Source organism: Lycorma delicatula, chromosome 1 (assembly GCF_047948215.1).
Source record: "Lycorma delicatula isolate Av1 chromosome 1, ASM4794821v1, whole genome shotgun sequence".
Classification (NCBI taxonomy): domain Eukaryota; kingdom Metazoa; phylum Arthropoda; class Insecta; order Hemiptera; family Fulgoridae; genus Lycorma; species Lycorma delicatula.
This window is the reverse complement of record NC_134455.1, coordinates 85993297-86007575: the sequence shown is the minus strand read 5'-3', so window position 1 is coordinate 86007575 and position 14279 is coordinate 85993297. Positions and strand designations below refer to the sequence as shown.

Sequence of the window (14279 nt, the reverse complement as noted above, 5' to 3'; positions counted from 1 at the left end):
ACAAGGGCCTTCAAATATGAAACAGACTCAAAACATTTTTTTCTGGTGATGTTTAACTGATTGTTGAATATGAGCCGATGATGTACTTTCATCTAATGCTTTTAACGTTTACTTTTTGCCCCTAAACATAAAAATTTGACTTGTCGGAAAAGATATCATTTTTCCAGTTTTCTTTGGTCCCAACCCACCGGGTTGGTCTAATGGTGAACGCGCCTTCCCAAATCAGCTGATTTGGAAGTCGAGAGTTCCAGCGTTCAAGTCCTAGTAAAGGCCTAGTAGAGACCCTTTGCACGTTTCGTTTGCACGAATTTGAATACTAGATTGTGGATACCGATGTTCTTTGGTAGTTGAGTTTCAATTAACCACACATCTCAGGAATGGTCGAACTGAGACTGTATAAGACAGTACACTTCATTTACACTCATACATATCATCCTCATTCATCCTCTGAAGTATTATCTGAATGGTAGTTACCGGAGACTAAACAGGAAAAGAAAGAAAGTCTTCTTTTGTCCAGTTAGCATACGCTTTGGCCTACCCAAGAGCTGTTTTTTGCACATTGCTGGTGTGAAAAGGTGCTTTTTAGTTGACCGACGAGCTTTCCGTCCAGCTGCAAGAAGTCGCTGTCTAATAGTTGCCACAATAAATCTGTACCACTGACTGATAATTCTGGATTTAAGTCTACAGTAGATAATTTTGGATCAATACGTTTTCTCGCTAATAATCGATACTGTATTAGAGTAGTTTTCGTTTTACTGCATTTGTCTTTCCTTTGGGGTAAAAAGGAACCAGTTTCTTAAAATTGTTTTAAAATAGCATTTGCTCTCCCTAGTCAAACACCACACTCAGAAACTTCTTTTCGTTGTATCATACTTGTATGCTCAGAAAGATAAATAACTTTCGAACGCTTTCCTGGAGTTCGTTTGAATTTATTACAAATTCAAGATACACAGAACAAAAAATAGGAAAATATGATTTTATATATATATATATATATATATATATATATATATACTTGTACTCAATTCTTTTTAAATAGAGCTATTTTGAGGTTTCTTCTTATGTTTCTTAACTGAAAGTTACTCTGTTGGGCCTGTTAAAAATGTATTCTAGATAATTTAACTGGAATATTGTTTAAAATAAAAATTACATTTTTTACGTAAGTGATGTGAAGACTTTTTTTTGGCGTCGGTATTACTGCTTAATAGTGAATTGTTATAATTTAAAAATGATGTAATTCTGATATTTAAATAATTTTCTCAAAAATATTCATGAAAATCCGTTGTTATGTTTAGAGTAATAATATTTTTTATAATAAATTATATTTTTGCCTTTAAGAGACCCTTAACTTATTCTCGATAAAGTGTCTAGATCATTTCTCTGAATTCTTTTATTTATTTTTTTATATTAAGATGCACGTTTCTGGCCTGTGTGCTTCTTACAAACAGGATTTTTTTTTCATATAGGCAGCGGTTTTTTTAATCGACTTTTCGAAGAAAAGTATGGTATTACTTTCGTTGGCACGTTGTGATAGATGGTGGTGAAAGTGAATTTTCTTTTTTGTTTTTGAGGTAAGAGAAGTACGAAAATACCATTCACTTCAAATGTAATTTCCTTATTCAAAAAAATTACAATGAAATTGTAAACTGTACGATAAGAGTCTCGCAGATATCATTTCTTCCGCTCAAAAAGCAAAAATTTCTCTAATATAAATAAAACTGTTTTTAACAAAACGATACTGATATCAAAAAAGAGTAAGACACTACATTTCTATTATCAAAATATATTATTAATTTAGAATTTTCTTTAAAATAAAAATACATGTTAAATATATGTAATAGACAATATATACACAATAATAGATAATAAACAATGTTTAAACGTTCCATATAATCAAAAATTTTAAAAATTGTTACAAAACTCTTACCGGCCCGATTTCATTTATTAAACAACGTATAATCATAAGAATTGTATTATTTCTGTAAATGTAATATGTATTACATATAAATGAAATCGGGCCGGTAAGACTTTTGTAACAAATTTTTCTTTTCTGACTGTATTGGTGTATTTTCCATAAGTGCTTATGTAGCGAATCAAAATGGTGAGTTTAAATTTGATGCTTATGTGTAGGGTTACTCGTTAATCGAACCTATTTGTGCGTTGTGCTCTGAAAATTAGTGCGTTTCTGACGGCGAAATAATGAGGGCGTCGGAAACGAAAAGTCGGTCTTCCTGCGCAGTTCTGCGCAAGAGATTTTTTTTGTTAATACGTTTATTTTAAGTACAAGTGAACAAAGAAATTTTAAATCGAATAATAATAACTTTTCAGTTCTTTTAAAACTTCAAGGTTTGAATTGGCAAAATAATATTTTGTAAACACTTCCAGTTGTTTTGACTTTGGCACCGATTAAAAAAGTCGAAATTAATAAATTAATTATTTTTAACGTGGTTTTTAAAGTTTAAAACTTATTTTATTATATTTTACGATTAATATTTTAATATAGATTTTTATACTTTGTAATAAATTTTCCGAAAAAGTACCGAACCAAATGATAATTTCATTACTTATAATGAATTATTTATTTATAATGGTCTAGATTGTTTACATCAGAAAATAATATTATTTAAACTATATCAAAAATAAATATTTAATTTTTTGGAGAATATTTAGTATTTAATTGAACTGTGGAGGAAAAAAATTATGATCTTTCACATAATTTATCTTGATAAAAGTGTTTCTCTTTTAAAAGTTTTGTATGGTATTAAAACTGACGTCTTGAAAAAAAATTTTCTGAGTAGTTAGATTCATTTATCGTTTTGAAATAGAAAGTTAAAATTATTAGAGTTTATTGTACTGGTTTTTTAAAATTATTTATCAATTTGTTTTTTAATTTTTTTTATTATATAAAATAAAGCACAATCAAAAAAACTAATTATATTTTATTAAAACCGTTACTAGAACTGACACTAGCCGGATGCACTTTTAAGGAGAAACTGTCCGGAAAAAAATTGGATGTAACCAAGTGTACAGTTGTAATTTAATCATCTGTCAAGAATCTATTTAAACTTGTCAACCGTATCTCTTAAATGGGTGTCCCTCTATATAGTTAACGAGTATTAGTGGGTTGATATTTTTATGACCCTGTTCAAGTGGAAATAGTTAGTTCCCACGCAGGTTTAACGGTCATGCGAATTTTTGTTACTTGTTGGAAGTGCTATTTAATGTACTGTACCTATTACTATATATACGTACATTGATGTAGTTTGGTCTTTGCTTTGTAAAGAAAAAGAACAATTGTATGTGCTTAGAATTTTTCTTTTTATATATTTAATAAAATGGTTTTAAGACTACGTAGTTATTTGTTATACAATATTATTTTTTTATAGTTCACTATTCCCTTTACGATTAAATGGGGGTGCTTTGTACTTCGCCGCATCAACTACACTTTCTTAAAGCAACGTAAATAATATCGCTTACAAAAAAGTAATAAAGAGTTGTATATATTAAATAAATTTGGTATTTAATTTTACATAACTTATATAACTTTTTAATCGATATGTTTAAAAAAAAAAATTCTAAAATGTATGATTTATAAAACATCAAAGTAGGATTTTGTATCTAAAGATGGGGACTTTTCTCTAATCGGAAAATCTCCACCTGTTCCAAATTTAATATATTTTATTTTAAAAAATTGTTGAAAGTTTTATGAAATATGATTTTCAAAAAAAAGAACTAAGCCAAGGTAAAGATTGAAAATATAAAAAAGAAAATTCAAGAAATGTGTGTAGAGATCTACATAATATTTATTAATTATTTAGTGGTCGCAAATTGTAAAATTACGTAAAAGTTTTTTCTTTAACTGAAAATCCATAGTGAGAAATTTCAAAGAAGCAGTTCATAGTTCCAACTAACGGACTCCTCTCCTTTATAGAAGATGTTCAAATGAACTGAGACAGACTCTGAAATTATTATTTTTTTTTAAAATAAAAATCCCATAAATCGAAAAAATATTGAGAAAATTAACAATTTATGAACAGATATTATGTTGTGCACCAGAATTTCAATTCAATAATGTCTAATATTTCTTCAGTTATTGTTTTATCTATAATAGGTACCTTAATTTCATTATATTTTTTCCTTAAAAATATGTGATGAGACGTAATATTACATCTGATATCATGATAATAATAATAATAAAAGTAGTAATAATAGCAATAAATAAAACCGTACTAACAAAAGTAGACTGCTCAAATGAATAATAAATTCGGTAACAGAAAAATCTACCTTCCCCGATGTACAAGTATTATATCTGCACACCTGGTTTATAATGAATAATATGAATCCATCTTTATGTTCTTTCATTAAAAAAAGATGAATTTTTCATTTATAGATCTCTATTATAAAAGGAAAAGTAAGAAAAATATGATTGTTTAATCGAGATTTTTCAGAAAGCTTTTTTACTCGATTACAGTAGTAGGGTAGATCTTGAAAAAAGGAGTTAGAAGTTAAAGTCTTTCTCAGCCCCCCCTCTCGAACTCCCTCTCTCTCTCTCTCTCTCTCTCTCTCTCTCTCTCTCTCTCTCTCTCTCTCTCTCTCTCTCTCTCTCTCTCTCTCTCTCTCTCTCTCTCTCTCTCTCTCTCTCACACTGTGTGTGTGTGTGTGTGTGTGTGGTTGTGTATGTTTTGATTCCATCTAAAAAATAAAATTTTTTAGATATATTTTTAATTAAAATAATATTAGGCCAACAAAAAATTTTCGTAGTAGAAAAGTGGTCCATTAGAAATGCAATAGGGAAAAAACAGAGTGTTAATGAAAATAAGGAAAGTTATATAGAGAAAAAAATAAAGAAACAAAAGTCGAGCGTGAGTTAAAGCCCTCTGGGAATCAGAATTACATTAATTTCATGGTAGCTAGAAGGACAACATACAAAAAAAGGGGAACACTCCTCAGTTTAACTCAAGCATCTGTCGAAGGAGACTTCTAAAATAAGCGTTTATCAAAAGAACCAATAAATTTTTAACTGATTGACCACTGCAAAGAACTGCCTGAGATTATGAAATAATATCTCACTTACAGATTATGCCTCGAGTCTCCTAACCAAAAAAACACTTTTTCAATGAAGTCTGATTTAAATTAGCAGTCAATATATTTGGCTGCCATTTGATTAAGTGTATTTTAATGGCTTAATTAACTGTATTTGATTAAATTTAGTTTGTTATGCATAGTATGCAGCAAAACTTCATATGCATGATGAAAAATATATTTACAAATATGTATGTATATACGGCTAAACTTTGTACTCAAATTATCTATATAGTTTGTTTAATTTTTCATTTCAAAAATCATTTTATTACTTCCATTGAAATTACCTGAAGCAAGTATTTGTATCAAATTTCATCCCCTTCTTGAAATCAGATAAAAATAAAACTACCAAACATTTTAGGGTACACTAATTTTATTATTATTATTGATTATTGAAGGAGGAAATGGGCCTACACCTCAGTATCGAAATAGTGGGTGTAGCCCAGAAGTCAGATGACGAATAACATTGGGATGAAAGGCAATGTTAATCATGAATCAAACCTGGAAAAATGAAGATACTAGCCTTGGCACTAAGTGCCGGCTAGTCCATACCATCATCTTCCTTATAACAATCAATGGATATGAAAGTTGGACCCTGAAGAGGGAAGATAGAAGAAGGATTGATGCTTTTGAACTATGGTGCTGTAGAAGAATGCTGCGAATACCATGGGCAGCCAAGATTACCAATAGGGCAGTTTTGGAGCGGGTCAAACCAGCCATGTTCTTTGAAGGCAAAGTACTTTGGCTCAAGTTGTTGTACTTCGGACATATCATGCAGTCGAATTTATTAGAAAAGTCAATGATGCTTGGTATGGTCAGCGGCAAAAGAAGAGTTGGCCGCCCAAGAACCCGTTGGCTTGATACCGTCAAAGCTGAAACAGGCATGGCCATGAAACAACTGAAAGAAGCAATAGTAACAGAAACGGATGGAAGAAACTTGTCTGTAGAATTGCCGAGGGTTGGACATGACTGAATGGATGACAACAACAACATTAGTAATTAAAAAGAATTATTTCTGTAAATCTAAATTTTTTATTTTTTTATATTTTTTTTTATATTTAATTTTTTATTATGTATTTTCAGATGTAATGTGGTCAGAGCAGCTCCGTGAGGCTGCAACAGGAGGGAACACCAAGGAGGTTGTTCGGTTGCTAGCTGAGGGAGCAAAAGTTACTCCTGACAAGGTATGTACCTTGTCATACATGTTCTTTTTAAAAAAAAACTGAATTATCTATTTTTGCTTTACATACAGTTTTTATTTTATTTATAATTAACTGTATATGTTTAGTGCTATCACAATGTAGAAAGTTTATTCGTTGAGGTAACAGATTAAGTATTGGATTTTGAAAATTAGAAGGGTGATATTTAAAATATTTTTACAACTTACTGTATTTATATTATGTATGATTTTTAATAAATATTTAAATAATTCTGTTTGACGTTATCTAATCCTACAATGAATTACAGTAAAATCAAATTACAGTATGGTAGTCAGTTAGATCAATCAGTTCTGTGAGAATACTGTAAATTTATCTGAATTAAGAAAAGTATACTGATATTGTAAACATTCATAATAGTTGAAAAAGTTGTATTACAGCAAGAGATTAAAGGCCAAAGATAGGAGGTAGAGACAGTTGCTCGGCGTAACACAAAACAAAAGTAATCAGGACTGATCCTTTGACAAGTTACATTTTTTACTCCAATATTTCATCAGTGATATTAATACTTGCCATAATACATTGTTGTAATTATGAGATGTTATTTAAATGTATAATTATGATTTTTATTTCAAAAAGTATTTAAATAAATGGTTTAACTATTAAAATACAAGATAATTTTTTAATGTTTATATAGATATTTGTGTATAATTATACTAAATTTACAAATTTTAGCATACATTAAAATTAAATCATTAACATTATTACACAAATTAAATTATGACAGTGAGTATATAGAATATCTTCAATTTAAAAAATAAAAAATAAAGAAAAAATAATTTTGAATTTATTGTTAATGTAGACTTGAATATCAATTTATTTAAATAATTAGCTAATATTTTAGTAGAAAATATATTATTTATATTTAGAATGTTAACTGTATATATATATATATATATATATATATATACATTACTCAAAAAAGACAAAAAAAAGTAAGTGTCATTTCATTTACTTTGTAATTCTATACTTGGGTTGTTCAAGTTGTTTTTTTATTATAAAAAAATATAATATATTGGTACAGAGAAATATGGGTCTTATAAATATTGACTTTAGAAAAATCATTAATGAATATATATATATATATATATATATATATATATATATATATACAAAAAAAATATATATATGTATATATATATTATTATTTTTTTTTAAAGTAATAAATATATTGCAGTAATAATAATAATAATAATAATAATAAAATAACTTTTAGATGATCACTTTTGAAAAATACTTATCAAAGCTTTTTTGTACAATTTTTTTTTAAATTCGTGAAAGTAGTTGGTAAATGCAACTGAATTGAAATTTAAGCTTTGTCTCCATCAGCCATTAGATTTGATGCTGAGTGCAGTACAAATATCTTTATAAATACCTATGTGTGGGGCAAAAATCTGGATGAAGTTTGTTTTTGAGCATGAAATAACATACCCCATACCTAATAATCCAGTACTCAAATTCCATTTCTCGGGGTTCTAGTCCAAGGTGGATACTACAATTTCCACAATTAAAAAAAGTATTTTCATCAACTGGAAGTGAAGTTTCTCGAAACTATTTCAGATTGAGACAAAGTTAATATTAAAATTCAAATAGTTTTAATGAAAAAATTACAGAAATACAATAAACAAATTACAGCCGAATTAATTTTAAATGATTCAACTATTTATACATGAAAATCAGTTACGAATGGAGATAACTAAAAAAAAAAAAAAAAAAAAACAATTAAAACTGGAACATAAATATATAAGATAGAAAATTCTGAGTACTGTACTGGTGAATTATCAGTTTTAAATTTTTATGAGAAAGAAATAAAACAGATTAATGCAAACATAATAACCACTAACAATCCTTCTTTAGTAATTAACTGATTATTTTTATTAAGAGTAGTGTAACAACAAACATTTTATCCACATAAATATTTTTTATTAAAAAAAAACCCTTACAAAAGAAAAAAGCAAATGAAAGAAAAAATGAGTACTCATCATGATTTACATTATATGCTACATCCAACAAGTAGTTTATCACTTGTTGCTGTTCATGCTTTGCTGATCAAATGATAATGTTCTTTAACTCTTTAAATACACAATGACATAATAGTTTTTGTACATAATCCTTTGAATTTAAATTCACAAGCCAATCCATATGAGTAATTTAAGTCAGGAAATCCTTCAGTATAGACATTTTAATCCTTTGGTTTTGACATTTTACTGAAAGGATCATAATTTTAAACTACTATACTTTATTATCACCATTCTCATTACAGTTTAAATCACATAATTAATATATTCAATTGTGCTCCATACAAGTTTTATGAAATCATTCATTTTACTTTGGTTAAATTTTCCATCAAAACCTAAACCGACAACGATTGTTAACGTCTATATGCCTACAAGCGCCCATGATGATGATGAGGTAGAGTGTGTATACGAAGAGATTGATGAAGCAATTAAACACGTAAAAGGAGATGAAAATTTAATAATAGTTGGAGATTGGAATGCAAGCATTGGAAAAGGCAAGGAAGGAAATATAGTGAGTGAATATGAGCTGGACAAAAGGAATGAAAGAGGGGACCGACTTATAGAGTTTTGCATGAAGTATAATTTAGTAATTGCCAACACCCAATTTAAAAATCATAATAAAAGAATATACACTTGGAAAAAGCCAGGCGATACTGCAAGGTATCAGATAGATTATATCATGGTTAAGCAAAGATTTAAAAATCAACTCGTTGACTGCAAAACTTACCCTGGAGCAGACATTGATAGCGACCATAATTTGGTGATAATGAAATGTAGATTGGGGTTTAAAAACCTGAAGAAAAGGTGTCAGATGAATCGGTGGAATTTAGAGAAGCTTGAGGAAGAGGAGGTAAAGAAGATTTTTGAGGAGGACATCGCAAGAGGTCTGAGTAAAAAAGATAAGGTAGTAAATGTAGAAGAAGAATGGGAGAATGTTAAAAAGGAAATTCTTAAATCAGCAGAAGCAAACTTAGGCGGAATAAAGAGAACTGGTAGAAAACCTTGGGTTTCAGACGATATATTGCAGTTGATGGATGAACGTAGAAAATATAAGAATGCTAGTGATGAAGAAAGTAAAAGGAACTATCGGCAATTAAGAAATGCTATGAACAGGAAGTGCAAACTGGTGAAAGAAGAGTGGATTAAAGAAAAGTGTTCAGAAGTGGAAAGAGAAATGAACATTGGTAAAATAGACGGAGCATACAGGAAAGTTAAGGAAAATTTTGGGGTACATAAATTAAAATCTAATAATGTGTTAAACAAAGATGGTACACCAATATATAATACAAAAGGTAAAGTCGATAGATGGGTGGAATATATTGAAGAGTTATACGGAGGAAATGAATTAGAAAATAGTGTTATAGAAGAAGAAGAGGAAGTTGAGGAGGTTGAAATGGGAGAAACAATACTGAGATCTGAATTTAAGAGAGCATTAAAAGATTTAAATGGCAGAAAGGCTCCTGGAATACACGGAATACCTGTAGAATTACTGCGCAGTGCAGGTGAGGAAGCGATTGATAGATTATACAAACTGGTGTGTAATATTTATGAAAAAGGGGAATTTCCGTCAGACGTCAAAAAAAGTGTTATAGTAATGATACCAAAGAAAGCAGGGGCAGATAAATGTGAAGAATACAGAACAATTAGTTTAACTAGTCATGCAACAAAAATCTTAACTAGAATTCTATACAGAAGAATTGAGAGGAGAGTGGAGGAAGTGTTAGGAGAAGACCAATTTGGTTTCAGGAAACGTATAGGGACAAGGGAAGCAATTTTAGGCTTCAGATTAATAGTAGAAGGAAGATTAAAGAAAAACAAACCTAGCGTTTATAGACCTAGAAAAGGCATTCGATAACATAGACTGGAATAAAGTGTTCAGCATTTTAAAAAAATTAGGGTTCAAATACAGAGGTAGAAGAACAATTGCTAACATGTACAGGAACCAAACAGCAACAGTAACAATTGAAGAACATAAGAAAGAAGCCGTAATAAGAAAGGGAGTCCGACAAGGATGTTCCCTGTCTCCGTTACTTTTTAATCTTTAATGGAACTAGCAGTTAATGATGTTAAAGAACAATTTAGATTCGGAGTAACAGTACAAGGTGAAAAGATAAAGATACTACGATTTGCTGATGATATAGTAATTCTAGCCGAGAGTAAAAAGGATTTAGAAGAAACAATGAACGGCATAGATGAAGTCCTACGCAAGAATTATCGCATGAAAATAAACAAGAAGAAAACAAAAGTAATGAAATGTAGTAGAAATAACAAAGATGGACCCCTGAATGTGAAAATAGGAGGAGAAAAGATTATGGAGGTAGAAGAATTTTGTTATTTGGGAGGTAGAATTACTAAAGATGGATGAAGCAGGAGCGATATAAAATGCCGAATAGCACAAGCTAATCGACCCTTCAGTAAGAAATATAATTTGTTGACATCAAAAATTAATTTAAATGTCAGGAAAAGATTTTTGAAAGTGTATGTTTGGAGTGTCGCTTTATATGGAAGTGAAACTTGGACAATCTGAGTATCTAAGAAGAAAAGATTAGAAGCTTTTGAAATGTGGTGCTATAGGAGAATGTTAAAAATCAGATGGGTGGATAAAGTGACAAACGAAGAGGTATTGCGGCAAATAGATGAAGAAAGAAGCATTTGGAAAAATATAGTTATAAGAAGAGACAGACTTATAGGCCACATACTAAGTCATCCTGGAATAGTCGCTTTAATATTGGAAGGACAGGTAGAAGGGAAAAATTGTGTAGGCAGGGCACGTTTGGAATATGTAAAACAAATTGTTAGGGATGTAGGATGTAGAGGGTATACTGAAATGAAACGACTAGCACTAGATAGGGAATCTTGGAGAGCTGCATCAAACCAGTCAAATGACTGAAGACAAAAAAAAGAAAAATATTCCATAACAATCAAACTCATTTCATTTAATCAGTGAAAGCATTATTAAAAAATATAATAAATGTTTTTTCATTTGATTGATTTCTAGAAAAATAAATACTTCATATATTTGTACATGTTGAACTTCATCTTTTTTACCAGTAAATTGTAAATGAATGATAATTTCAATTATTATTTCACTTTTTCTACCATCACCAACATGTATTTCTATGAACTCCATTAGCTAAAATGCAAAATTCATTACGTCTTAAAAGAATACAATCCTTTTCTTTCTCTACTGATTTAATGAATCAGAATTATAACGTTTTACTAAACCATTCTTTTATAAGTACATTGTAAGATTTTGACCAAGTAAATAACAGAATACTTCTTGCAACCAGATTGTTTTTGTTTTAACTACTGTGAGTGCAAAAAAAAATCACACTCGGTAGAGATTTGATGAATTTTTTATTGCTTAACCCACCGGGTTGGTCTACTGGTGAACGCGTCTTCCCAAATCAGCTGATTTGGAAGTCCGAGAGTTCCAGCATTCAAGTCATAGTAAATGCAGTTATTTTTATACGAATTTTAATACCTACCAGGGTTATTTTTTTTCAAGGTCCGATCGATCGCGAAATAAAAACTCGCGCAAAAATCGGATGAACCTTTGCGCATATGTGTTGCACAGCGTCTCTACTATGGCCTTCAATCACGCCGCGTCACTTCGTTTAGTTTTGAACACGCAGTTAGCACATAAACATGTCTACAACAACAGCATCTCCCGCCAAGTTTGAAGTGCGTGCGGTAATTCGATTTCTTCAGGCTAAAGGGTGTAATGCAGCTGAAATTCATCGACGAATAAGTAACGTGTACGGTGAAAACTTCAATGAGTGACAGCAAAGTGCGACAGTGGTGCAGGAACTTTAAAGCAGGACGTGCAGATGTTCATGATCCAGGCGGTCAGGGAAGGAAGCGAGTGTCAACTGATGATCTGTTGAGCGAGTGGATGAGGCAATTCGAGAAAATCGTCGGTTCACAATTTCTGTATTGAGTGATTCGTTTACTGAAATTTCCTCTACACCATTGTGAGTGAGAGACTTAGTACCGCAAACTGTATGCAAGATGGGTTCCCAAGATGCTGTCCGATCATCACAAAACAATGCGAATGAACGCCTCCTTAATTTTTCTCCAGCGCTACCACAATGAAGGAGAAGATTTTTTAAACAAAATTATCACAGGGGACGAGACATGGGTCCATTTCAAAACTGAAGAAACAAAAGAACAATCCAAACAGTGGATACATTCTCATTCTCCCAGTAAACCAAAGAAGTTCAAGCAAACCTTCTCCAACAGAAAGTGTATGGCTACTGTGTTCTGGGGCCAGAATGGAGTTCTCTCGGTGGAATTCATTGAACATGGCACGACCATCACTGCAGCCTCATACTGCGTGACTCTTCAACATCTACGAAGGGCAAACGGAGAGGAATGTTGTCATCAGGCATTGTCTTTCTCCATGACAATGCTCGGCCGCACATTACATCTGTAACAAAGAAGCTCCTGCAGCGTTTTCGTTGGGAAGTGTTTGATCACCCACCATACAGACCGGACTTGGCTCCATCTGATTTTCACCTCTTTCCTCACATGAAACGCTGGCTAGGAGAACAACATTTTGGCACAGACATTTAGCTGCAGACCAGCGTAGAAACATGGCTGAAAACACAGGCGGCTCTGTTCTATGACGAGGGGATTGGAAAGTTGGTACCACGTTACGACAAATGTCTAAATTGGAGTAGTGACTATGTAGAGCAATAGCGTAACTATGTGAGTACTTGTTACAAATAAAAAATTTTTTATTTTCACTATGGTTTTAATTTCGTGACCGATCGGACCTTGAAAAAAAATCACCCTCGTAGATTGTGGATACTGATGTTCTTTGGTGGTTGAGTTTCAATTAACCTCACATATCAGGAATGGTTGAACTGAGACTGTACAAGACTACACTTCATTTACACTCATACATATCATCTTCATTCATCCTCTGAAGTAATACCAGAACAGTAATTCCTGGAGGCTAAACAGGAAAAAGAAAGAATTTTTTATTGCTTAGGACACATTTTTTCTATTAATACACATATCAACATAATTTTAATAATAATGATAATAACAATAGTAAATAATAATAAACATTCTTTTTATGTCGCCAAATTCAGATATTATGACAAATGGTGAGCCATTAGTATTACACAGAAGTGAAACATTATATCTTACTAACCTGGAACTGTTAAAGAAAGTAGAGAGAAGAACATATAACAATCTTAGGCCCCAAGAAAGCAACAGACTGAAATTCAACCAAGATCTACATGAAGAAATAGAGGTTATCAAAAAAGCTATAAGAAAAAGGAGACTGAAATTCCTGGACCATGTGTACAGAATGGACGAACAGAAACTAAATTCTTTAAACTCTGGGAACAAGAGAGCAACCATGGATAGGTACCTATAACTAGTGAAAAAAGAATTATATTATATATTATATATATTACAATTATATATTCTTGGGATCCAAGAACAGGAAATGAAAGACAGAAAGTTATTCGAACAAAAAGTACATAAAGCTGAGTTTGAAACGGTGAGGAAGGAAAATAATCATACCAAACCGAAATGGTTGGAAGAGAGAAAGATCAAACACATGGAAAAATGAAAGAATATTGGGAGAATAACTTTGAAGTATTTTTTTTTTAATATTTGAAGGATGAGATTAAGAAGGGAAAGATTCCACTTCTTTGGCTAAATAAGCTGAGATAGCCATTTTGTTTGTCAAATTAAAACACATCTTTTGGGATGAAAAAGATTCCTTTAATTATAATGCTCTGGTTGGTTATTGAAATTTTGACTGAGAAGAAAGAAAACATTCCAGAAATTTTTCCCTTCTACTCCTCAATAGCACTTAGTTCACTTTCCTGCCAGCAAAGCGCCGTGCTCAGTGTTTAGTTAATGCATACGCTGTAGTTCGGTTTAGCTCTTCAGAGCCTCTCATGCTCTTCAGAATCTGAAGAAAGTCCTGTTAAAAAGAGAA

At 31.1% G+C, this 14279-nt stretch overlaps 2 protein-coding genes across 4 annotated transcripts in view; both read left to right on the top strand.

Moving 5' to 3' along the window:
• Nucleotides 1-14279, top strand: part of dgo (ankyrin repeat domain containing protein 6 diego) — a 547244-nt gene that overhangs the window by 459183 nt on the left and 73782 nt on the right. For all 3 annotated transcript variants that reach the window (XR_012755281.1, XM_075357499.1, XM_075357494.1), the window contains one exon: nt 6166-6266. Coding sequence is in view for 2 of the 3 variants with exons in the window: in XM_075357499.1 (XP_075213614.1) it covers nt 6171-6266 (96 nt within the window). In the remaining variant the exon portion in view is untranslated. The remainder of the gene's footprint in view (nt 1-6165; nt 6267-14279) is intronic.
• On the top strand, nt 5573-6055 carry LOC142317556 (uncharacterized). Its single transcript, XM_075354115.1, has one exon. The coding sequence runs from the start codon at nt 5573-5575 to the stop codon at nt 6053-6055; it is 483 nt and encodes a 160-aa protein (XP_075210230.1).